At 39.9% G+C, this 12047-nt stretch overlaps 1 protein-coding gene across 1 annotated transcript in view; it reads left to right on the plus strand.

The window, feature by feature from the left end:
* The window catches only part of LOC137498963 (coagulation factor X-like), a 159492-nt gene that overhangs the window by 126896 nt on the left and 20549 nt on the right, over positions 1–12047 (plus strand). Inside the window, exon 3 of the mRNA XM_068226860.1 lies at positions 8959–9080. Coding sequence (XP_068082961.1) covers positions 8959–9080 — 122 coding nt within the window. The remainder of the gene's footprint in view (positions 1–8958; positions 9081–12047) is intronic.

Raw genomic sequence — 12047 nt, forward strand, 5'->3', positions numbered from 1 at the left:
GATCCTCAACAGCTCCGCCATCAGCTGTCATAAATGGCCTAGGCATCACTGAAGAGGTGTACTAGGGAAATGAGGAGTGAGGTAGTTTTTCGTTGCTTTCCTCACCGAGCCAGAATTTGCTATTACATATCAGTCTGCCAAGCCCACTGAAATGCATGCACCAACTGACCCTATGAGCAACATTTTCACACCATTCATAGCAGGGACTGGCTGCATAAGGAATGGCATTACTAGCATCACTCATACCTCAGTCACTTTCATCTTGTCAAAGCCAAGGATAAAGCTGAGACAGATCAATGAAAGTAACAATATTGCTCTAGCCCATACCAGAAGACATAGTGCACTGTAAACACTACGTCCTGCCAGCACAGGCATGGAATATACAGTACTAATATTTATGTTGAGTAACCGTTTGAATGATACTGAGAATGATTATTTTTACGGTATGTTAGCTTAGCATTATTTTCTAGTGTGGAGAACAGTAAAAAAGAGGGATATACGAGGCTGGGTCGGTCAACTGTCTTACCAACGTACTGCAGGAATGAACCATAATGGTGGGCGAGCATACTTAGTCTTTAGAGAGCCCTAAGAGCTACAGTACGGTCTATACATCACGAAGGCAGTGGCAGTATTATGTTACACGTGCGACTGTCAACAGCGCCATGCGGATAGTCAGTTAACTACTTCGGGGTAAGAGCTCTATGCTCTATGTATTAACCACTGCCACGGACTACGCGATACGTGCTGCCATATTTGGGATTTGAAAATAACTTTCAGAGAAGGCATTGGAAGCGAGTCAGCGGTCTGTAATCCACTGCCTGCTCGATATGAAGCAGCTATCGGATGCATATCGAGGGGCCAGTGCCGTGTTCACACAGTAAACCGTGATCATATTTGCCATTCCCACAGCATTGCCCCTTCGAGCTCTAGCTATGCAATACGCCGACATTTGTAGTTCAAAACGGGGTTGTGACCGGCTGGTGTGGCTCGTGATTCAAATGGAAACGGAAAGTGAATCGGCAGTTACAACTTCGTAAATACGTTCTCTACGTACAGAAATCTTGTTCTCTTTATACAATATCTTGTAAATTTCAGGTGTTTTGGGATTACCAGGGTGTATACATTATCGTGTGATCCTTAAGACGAGACACCTTTGCATTCATCGTACAATACTGAATACATTCGTAGTTTACATGAATCACTTTCTGACTTATCCTATATTGACCTTTTGTTTTTAATAGCAAATTGTGTTGAAGGTTTCCAGTCTTATCTTGCAGTAAAGATCATTCAACTACTCAAAGAGTGTATTCTCTCAGGATGGTTGTATAGTAAAATTAAATCAAGAAGTAGTGAAGCTAATGCAGTGCCTTCTTATTCTTATTCTTCATCTTCCACTTCTTACACTCAGTTTTAATATGTAAAGAAGATGTGTTAAGACAAACGCAAGTACCACGCTGCCGAGTTAAAGCTGAAATCCCCGACCCGGCCGAGAATCAAACGTGCGGTCCTCTGAATCGTAGGTCACTATGCTGTCCATTCAGTCAAGAAGCTAAAAAGTGCAGTAATCTCATAGTTGCAATCGATGATAGTCTGTAAGAAGGAAGTCAGTTCACAGAAATAAATCATGTTTTACATCTCTCTGTTTTCAGGCAGACCTTTCTGCACGGGAGCGAAACTGAGTAGATTCATAAGATGGAGATGGGAGACTACTGATCAAAATGAGTAATTTAGACTAACCATAAGAGCTACATTTCTAGAAAACAGAAATAAGAGAATTAGAATAGGCAAAGCAATATCTGTTCCTGTAACGATTAAGAGAGGGTTCTTCAAGGCAGTGTTATTGGACTTTTATGAGTCCTTATTTATAAATGATATAAGGAAATAACTGGAATTATTGATGCAGCTTTTTTAGATTATATTATACAATATACAGTAATAAATTTTACAGCAGTGGTGTATACTGATGGCTACCAAGGCTTTCGGTAAAGCCCAAACCTCAAATGAGAACGATGGAAATCTAAAGCATACTATAATGTAAGCATCTAACACATTGTTCCATTTAAAAAACTTGTAAGCAATGAGGAAAAACGTCGCACATATTTCTGAGACTAAGAATCAGAGACTGATCCTGCAGCCCAGGAGCTGCGTCCCCCTTCCCTCGACTCACCTCGCGCGGCTTGTTGACGCTGCTGCTGCTCGGTGCAGAAACCGGGGGGATAGGTGTGCTAGGTTTCGCTCCGTCAGATCGCCACAACCATGCGTTCCCCATCCTATATACTTCCTCACTTCATGCTTCTGACTTAATTATGTAGACATAGCCGCATTTAAGCCTTATGGGCCCGGAACCAGGGTGGCAAAATGAAAAGGTCTAATAGTTTGAAAACAAGTTTTTAGAATGCGCGCACTGAATAACAGAATTTCTGTTCCGCTTATGTGAAAGCTGTTGGTATTAATATTATAAACACCATCACAATGTTGAAAGCCAGCCCCGCCGCTTCTGCGTACGGGTATCAAGATGACTTCGGGCTGCAACTTAGTCAAGTGGGCAGTAAATCAACGCCACATAGAGACAACTGCGTGGTGTTGAATGATTCGAGGTCGCTAATTTCCCATAATACTAAGAGTTCTGGAGAAGACCGTGAAAGTGAAAGCCATTTTTATTCATTTTTTGAGAGTTTTATTAAGCGTTTTTTCCTGTTATGTGCACAACATGGATGATCGTAAAAATTACGGCTAGTGGCTCAAATGATCGCAAATCAGCAGAAGAGAAGAAGGGAAGGGAAAGTGAATTCTCTCAAACACCAAACTTAGAGTTTTTTCCAACAGAAACCAAATTACAGTATGACTCAAACAACTTCCTCTTATACAATGACGAAAATAAAAATGATGGTACTGGCACAGAAAACGTTGATGAGTTACATTTTAGTTGCGTTTCCTTTTGTCTCTTGTGGGAACTGAAATTGAAAGTCGTGAAGATGATCTAGTACCAAGACAAGGTATTTTAAATCAATCAATTACCCTTATTTTTGGCTTATGAAAAGTAATTGCAATTTTGTCTTATCAAGTTTAAAGGAGGGTGGGGTGGCAGCGGCAAAATTATTTGGTCCCAGAGGCGTTCCAGTATTTAAATTCGGTCCTGTATATAGACAACAGAGTGCTTGATTTCACTCCCGTTTAATTGTACAAATTTGTAACAAGACACTGCAGGGCTGCTATTATAGGAGTAATATAGTTTTATTTTTTGACTCTGCAGAGAATATGGTCTTCAAATCTATATAAATAAAATTGTAGGGGGTCCGCTGTCTGTAATTTCTTTTGTTTTGCCAATTTTTCAGATATTTATCCGTTTTGTCTGTTTGTTTGTCTGTTTGTCTGTTTGTCTGTCTGTTTGTCTGTTTGTCTGTTCCACCATCACGCCGAAACGGCTAGATAGATCTCAACCAAACTTATATGAAGTATACTCATCCCGGGGAAGGTTTCGATATGCATATCATTTTAAAATCTTTGAATACACGGGGGGTTTATAGGAAAACCAGAATAGTTTTTCCACCATCACGTCGATACGGCTGGATAGATCACAACCAAACTTCATATTTGGAGTACACTCATCCCGGGGAAGGTTTCGATATGCATATCATTTTAAAATCTTTGAATAGACGGGGTGTTTATAGGAAAACCTGAATGGTTTTTCCACCATCACTTCGAAACAGCTAGATAGATGTCAACCAAACTTCATATTTAGAGTATACTCATCCCGGGAGAGGTTTCGATATGCATATTATTTTAAAATCTTTGAATAGACGGGGGGTTTATAGGAAAACAAGAATGGTTTTCCTCCATTTTCTCTTATACTATTGATTTTCTGTAAACTTAGTTTACCGTACGTGAAACGTCTCTTCATTATAAACAACTTTCGTTATGTTCATAATTTACCTTACTCTTCACATGACGGAGAAATTTACAATTTTCCGCTGGTATCATGCTCTGCATTGAGTGACCGACAGACCGACAACGAACCTACAGGTTACCATGGCAACGTCTCTGACCGCATGCCAGTAGGGAAGTAACGTATCGCCATTAACCTCATCATGCTTTTAAATTTGTGGTTGTTCCTTGGGTAGAAGGCAAGAGAGGCGTCAATCGGTCTATCTGCGAGATATTGGCGGAATATCATTGGATGTTATAACCGCCCTCGAATAGCTTAAGTAATAACACCATTAGTCATCTTATCTGTTGACCTAAGAATGCCTGCGCCTAAATTTCTCCTCTGTTACCTCTTTCTAATATCCATAACTCACACCAGCATAATTTATTGAGGGGCATTTGATTTTCCAATACATTCACTTGACATATACATATTTGTCGTTATCCGGCTGTCCTCAGTTATAATCCATTTTCTATTACTTTCAACTTTCCTAACTGTATTATTTTCTTCCTTAATTACGCCGTATGTACGCGAGTGCTACAAACTACTAGATGTATTTCCACCAAGACTCATATTTAGAATATACCTGTCCTTGATAGGTTTTAGGGCAAATATTGTTTCTAAATCCCTGAACTGACTGGGGGTTTTGTACGAAACCGAAACAGTGATTTTGCACGTCCACAAAATATACACAACCAAACTTAATGGAAATCTACCTACCTTGGTAGAAATTAATTTCTAAACCTTTTTTCTTATGTGCATCATTTCGATACGAGGATTAATAAGGGAGATATCATTAACGGACCGTTTTTCTGTACAAGTCCCATCGGACTTAACTCACGAGCGGGTGCGTGTAAAGCGTATTCCTTACAACTTGAAAACTACTGAAGGCATTCGAACCAAAATTTATATTTAGCATCCACCTGTCCAAAGGTAGGTTTTAAACAAAATAACATTTCATGTTCCGGAATGGACTGGCGGTTTATACGGAACCGAAATGGTGATTTTACTCTTCCACAATATATACAGAACAAGACCAACCTGACTGAAAATCGACCAAACGTGATGGAATTCCACCTCTAAATCTTTTTTTTTATGTGCATTTTTTCGTCAGGAGGATTAATAAGGGAGATATCATGAATGGTCACTTTTGCAGGTTAAGTCCAGCGGACATAGCCCATGTAAAACACGGAGCAGATTCCTTGTCTATATAAATCAAATCGTAACGACTGTGTGCCTCTACACTGACTATTTTGGCGAAATTTTCGTACAGCTTTCCGTTTAAGGGGTAATAATGACCATCTCCATAATTTTTGGTTTAGTTTCCTGAAAGTCCTAATTTTTACCCGCCTCGCCCAAAATCCAGATTGCGGCATAATCTGCCAGAAGAAAAAGAAGATAATTGAATTTTGACAAAATTATACGTTTTAGCCTGTAACGAACGGAAAACATCCTAGATCATTAAATATTTCACTTTTTATCCCCGAATAATATCGAAATATGCAGGCAATTTTAATGATGGTGCAGACCTTCGGAAATTGCTATCACATAACAGATTGCACTATCTCCGTTCAATTTGGAATGAACTACAACCTTGGTCTTATGACTTTTTGCCGTATCTGTATCCATTTTACGTTTGATTTTTCTCTATTAATCGATGTTAAGTCAATTTGGAATTTTCACATGCATAATTCATACTTTCAATTACTTATATGAAATACAGAATCATCAAACTCTTCACGAAAATTGGCCCACCCAATAGCCATATGTAAGCCAAATGCTATGTATGTAGCAGTCACATAATTATCCGAAAAGTAATGTAATGTGAGATAATCTTACAAACCCTTTACCCTGTTCCACGTTTCTAACTCAATCTGACCCAAGAATAGATGACATATCATAGGACCAGCCATTTAGGCCACTAAATCCGGCATGTTTTATGGTATAATCCTTTGTCGATATGACGTACGTTTAGTAGCAGTTAATCTGTAAATGAAGGTCTTCAATATTGTAAACACGCATATACTTTCGTATGTCGATCTATATATATTCACTGATGTCGATTTTTAGCGATCTAGAAAGGGTGGGTCTGCTATTGTAATCAGTACTCCCCACACTTTAACTTGCGTAGGAAAGGGTTCCTTCTCCAACTCCTGTGTAAATGTCATTAGTAAGGAAGGCCTACAATTGTAATGAATAGTTCCCTTCTCGATTTGACTTGCAGAAGGCAAGTGAGCATGCAGTTTTGTTTAAAACTCCCCTACCCGATTGTGTTTGGCAGTAGGCAAGGATGCCCGCCATTATGAAGAAATGTCCTCATCTAAAATGTGACTGGCATTAGGCATAGTGGCCTGCTATTTTGATGGAAACTCACAAACTTGGTGTGACTAGCAGTAAGCTGGCTGGCAGTAGGAAAATTGACCTGGCATGATAATGATAACTGCACAACTCAATTTCGAGTGATAGTAGGATAATTGCCTACCATTATAATAGAAACTCCTCAACCGTACTCTGTCTGGAAGTAGGAAAGGGGAGCTGCCATTTTAACGAAAACTCCCCAAATCGATTCTGTCCGCGTAGTAGGCAATGGGGCCTGCAATTATAATGTAAACTTCCCAACTCGATTGTGAATGCCAGTAGGCAAGTGAGCCTGCCGTTATCATCACAAATCCGTAACAAACACTTTACATTGGAAACAACGTACGGGGACATCCCCATGCTGTTTCTCGGATAACGCTAAGAGGCATGCTATTTTAAAACAACCTTATTTACTGCATGTACACTATTTACTTCGATATTCGAATACAATGTAGAATACCGTAGCGAAGCACGGGTACATTCGCTAGTAGACAATAAAAAGACCAAAGTGATGATTGTAGATCATTTTAATAAACAAGAGACCTGCCATAACAGGAATTGCTGATTATGAGGTTGTCAGTCGTTCGAGTATCTGGGATCTATTGTCACAAATACCGGAGACTGTGAACCTGAGATCCGTAAGCGCACTGCGACTGCGAGAAATTCAACAGTAAAACTTACTCGCATCTGGAAGGACACCTCCATCACTTCGAAGACAAAGCTCACCCTCATTCGAACTCTGATCTTTCCTATCGCGACCTTTGCAGCAGAAACTTGGACGATGAAGATGGTGGATCGCCGTAGGATTGATGCTCTAGAAATGTGGTGCTATAGGAGATTACTGCGAATACAATGGACAGCACAACGTACTAATGAATTGATCCTCCAACGGCTCGGCATCAGAACAAGACTGTCGACCCTTGTCAAGCAAAACCAACTCAGATATTTTGGTCATATTGCCAGAAGACAGAAGGCAATGGAAATACTAATCATAGAGGGAAACGTTGACGGCCGAAGACCAAGAGGACATGCACCGTTATGACGGATGGACCAAATCAAGAGCCTGACCAGGATGAGCTTACAGCAAGCAAGTCACCATGCCCAAAGCAGAGACTCCTGGAGGCAGATCACCGAAAGGCTTGTCGCGTGACGCCACTACACCCTTACGAAGGGTTGGGCTCAACGAGAGAGAAAGTTTTCTTTTTATAGGTAGATCTGCTTAAATGAAATGCAGTCTTTCAGATTTAGTGTTCTCTTTTGTTGGTCAACAGGGTAAAAAGTCAGGTTGTGTGTTTCAGCAAGAGGGAAAGTCCTCGAGTTTTAATTACTATGTTGATGGAGTGAAAGTAACTCAGGAGAATCATTTAGGTGTTGACATAAGGAATGGTCTTAATTCAGGTAATCACATAAACGGGATTGTAAATAAAGGATACAGAGAAATTGTAGTAAGGATGTAAAGGGGGACATATAAGTTACTGGTAAGTCCACAGTTGAGGACTATAGATGGAAAAGGATGAAAGTGCCAAATATGATATTGTGTGTGTGTGTTTGTTTAATAAGGGGATGTATCAGCCATGCCGCATTTGGTGGTAACTTGTGCATGTGCCTGAGGTCATTAGATTAGGTGGTAGAAAGTTCATCACGTGCAGTAGAGCCACAGTCCAATGTGCCCAGCTGAGTTTGGTGGGGAAGGGTGAATGTGCCAGCGTCTCGTCTGTAATTCTTCTGTGCTGTCCATTGCGTCAGTGTGCTATCACTCATGTATTTCCGAATTTCTGAGCCACTTATTTAAAGAAATGAAATTTATAGAAGCTAAATATTGTTATTTAATTATATAAAATGTGTTGGATGTAGTATACTTGCAATTTAAGGCCGTAGTTAATCATTAATTCCTGGCCTCCTTTTGCAGAGAAGGGTGAAAGTGCCATTGTCCTCGGGAATCCTGTTATTGGCGTTTACTCGAAAACATGTTTCTGCCACTTTCACCCTTTCCCATCTCTGCTCCTCAATTCGAGTAAGGTTCCAGCGTATGGAACCCTCATCAGAATTACTTGATTCGATAACTGTAAACAATCAATAAAAAAGCAACACCGGTAATTTCCGGCAAATGATTAGTTGTTAGGAAAATGTTGCAACTTTGGGCTGGGAAGACTTAGAAGTAAGGAGACGAGCTGCTCAACTAGATAACTGATTGATTGATTGATTGATTGATTGATTGATTGATTGATTGATTGCTTGATTGATTGATTGATTGATTGATTGATTGATTGATTGATTGATTGATTGATTGATTGATTGATTGATTGATTGATTGATTGATTGATTGATTGATTGATTGATTGATTGATTGATTGATTGATTGATTGATTGATTGATTGATTGATTGATTGATTGATTGATTGATTGATTGATTGATTGATTGATTGATTGATTGATTGATTGATTGATTGATTGATTGATTGATTGATTGATTGATTGATTGATTGATTGATTGATTGATTGATTGATTGATTGATTGATTGAAAATGTATTTCACTTATTTAAGGGATACATATTGTAAAATTAACTAAAACTATTATCTGCTGTCAAATGAATTGTACAGCATCATTTGTAGCCTTAACTCAGGTACCTCTGGCATCTCAATATGTGTGCGTATTTGCCATTGTTTTTTACAGGTACTTATAGAAGACATCAACCCTGAGAGTAATATAGTCTGTGGAGGAACTTTGATTAATAGTGGTGATGGCCAGAAGAATATTGCTGATTTCGTACTGACAGCTGCTCATTGTGTGCAACGGTGAGTATTCTCCTACTCTTCTAAACACACATTAACTGTCTATCTAATAGGGACTCAACCCGGAGACTGGGCGGATCTTCGAATACTATACTACCACCAATTGGTATGCGGTAGCAGAAAAATTGTAAAAAAAAACGATGGTGGCTCCATAATGAGACGTACAAGGCGTGATGACGAGTGAGGTAGTTTGCCAGTGTTTTCCTCACTGGGCCAGAAAGTGATATTGCAGAACGACTGGCCCTATGAATGGGCGCCTTTCATTTCATCCAGACACACTATTCGTGGTGAGAAAGGGTGATATATTCGTGATACATGTAAGACCCTGATAAATCTTTGAATCATGTACTTCCCTGTTCATCGCCCTCCACGATGACTGCACTAATATGTCTTCCCAATACAGCAATATGTACGATATCACGGCCGACTGGATCCCTCGCTGCACTCCTTATACCGGCCTTGACAATCGCTTGTAAAGCTCAGTATAAAGCTGTAATTGGAAAGTTTCTCCATAACGCCGATGCAGCGCTGGCCTCCTAGTCACTGAGAGGAAGCTGTATACCACAAAATACCGCATTTCAAGTTTTATTCATATCGTTTTGCTGTCGTAAATGTTGGCAATGTGTTCGCAATGAGGGTTTTTTGGCTTGATATTCAGAGCTGATAGTTATGCGCTAATCAGTTTATTGTTTGCTGTGTAGTGTGGTGATTTGATATTTTAAATTATGTTTACAAATCTTGAAATATGTGGTATTATTGTGTGCCTTTTCTTACTACGAACAGAAATTTTCTGCAAACAAGAACAAATGTAATGAGTGTCTCACAGTGATTCCTCGCCGTAACATCGTCCTAAACAAGAATTTTAATTTATGCGCTAATTCGTTTCTTTTAATTGTGTACTGATTTGCTTTTCTTTAACTGTGTTTGGAAATATTCCAATATGTATTGCTGGGTGCCTTTTGTACTTCCAACAAGAAAAAAAAGAGGAATGGGACACTATCATTTCACGAATTCTCCGTACACCGCAACAAAAGTATGGAGTGGCTCAAAGCAGTTAGCACTTTCATCTTAGTTTTCCGTTTGTATCTAGGGTATTTACAGTATCTTCTTTCATTATTTCTTAATCTGTTTACCCCTCCAGGGTTGGTTTTTCCCTCGGACTCAGAGAGGGATCCCACCTTTACCACGTCGAGAGCAATGTCCTGGAGCGTGAGACATCGAGTCGGCGGATACAACTAGGAAGGCTAACCAGTACCTGGCCCAGACAGCCGCAACCGCTATGCTGAACAGGGGATTTGTGTTGGGGATGGGAAGATTGGAAGGGATAGACAAGGAAGAGGGAAGGAAGCGGACGTGACCTTAGGTTAGGTACCATCCCCGCATTTGCCTGGAGAAGAATTGGGAAACTATGGAAAACCACTTCGAGGATGGCTGAGGTGGGAATCGATCCCCCCTCTACTCAGGTGACCTCCCGAGGCTGAGTGGACCCCGTTCCCTCCAGTGAGAAAGCCGGAAAGGAATTCCTTAGCAAGGAGACGTATAAGGCCATTCTGTTGACTACAGCATCAACAGCGGTGTGTGTAAAGTACCTTCTTCAGACAGGATTTCATTATGTTCTGACCCGAACGCCCAATAGTGACTATAGAGATTGCAAGACAGGCTAGCCCACACAACTCGTCAATCTACCTCGCGGTGAGCACTGGATGCATCTGGAACCATGAGACATGCATTCGAGAACTTTCGATTCAGAAATTTACAAAACGTTTACCGATTATTTTATGCTAATTGATTTTGTTTTGGTTGTTTATTTTTGTTTAATTGTGCAGTAAGTGGTATTTGATTGTGTATTTAGGTAGAGTATGAGTGAAAGAGCTTGTTTAGGTTTGGACATTGTATTTATCTCCATTAACAGATCAATTAGGTCATGTACTGTATGATCTGGAGGAAATATAAACAAATATAAATAAATTCGGCCGGTCACACATGTAAACGAGCGAACATGGCGTAGTTGCCAGTTCAGGAACTTGGAGCGCCGAGAAGCTGGCATTAGTCTGCTTGACGAGACACGCTCGGTGGTCATTGTTAAGAATACTGGTGTAATTTGAGCCTGAGTTTACCTTATTTGGTTTGTTTCTTTGGTCGTGAACTTTTTAATGCTTATGTGTATAGTATGATTTATTGCTGTGTGCCTTTATTTAAGAGCAGAAGTAGATCGGAGAATGGGATTTCGTTTCATGAATTTCCTTTGAAGGAACAACAACATCAAGAATGGCTAAACGTTACTCCAAGAAATGATTTCTCGCCGAATTTCAATTCGATATCATTGAAACGAGTAAATTTACACATTCACGCTACACAAGAAATATACTCTGTGAGACTGGAATAGCACCAGCAGGAAGTCAGCGTCTAAATAAAGCAGAGAGATTGTGTTTATTGGCAGTACATCGAAAAGCAGATGTTATATGACAAGAAACTCGACACCTTCTTTGAACAGAAAGACGCTTCATTCCATGTTGAGCGAATAAAAACTACTTAAGATGACTGCCATGCGAACTAAAGTAGAAATCCAAATACTCTTGTAAATAAACTTTTCCGGATTTTTCATCTCTGGCGTGACTAGAAAATACAGCCTACCAGCAGCATGTTTCTTCTCTAGGAGGTTTTTAGGTACAGAGCTACATACTTCAATACACACAATAATACAGGAAATCAAAGATTGCGGTGTTTTTCGTGTTGAGTATTGTGAGTTCCAATAATACGACTAATGCCAGCTTGATGGAAAGACTGTCTTCAGCCATGCTGCTGATAGTGAAAGGCCTCTTATTCTTGATTTCGACCCATGGCACGTAAGAAATTCTTCATTCGAAAATCTATGTTTGATGGTTCCCAGTACGTGAGTGGTGATTTTGTCAAGAAACTGTATCACAAGATACTAGACCTCGTTGATGAACGACGAAAGTACAAGGATGC

The sequence above is a fragment of the Anabrus simplex genome, chromosome 3, assembly GCF_040414725.1.
Source record: "Anabrus simplex isolate iqAnaSimp1 chromosome 3, ASM4041472v1, whole genome shotgun sequence".
Classification (NCBI taxonomy): domain Eukaryota; kingdom Metazoa; phylum Arthropoda; class Insecta; order Orthoptera; family Tettigoniidae; genus Anabrus; species Anabrus simplex.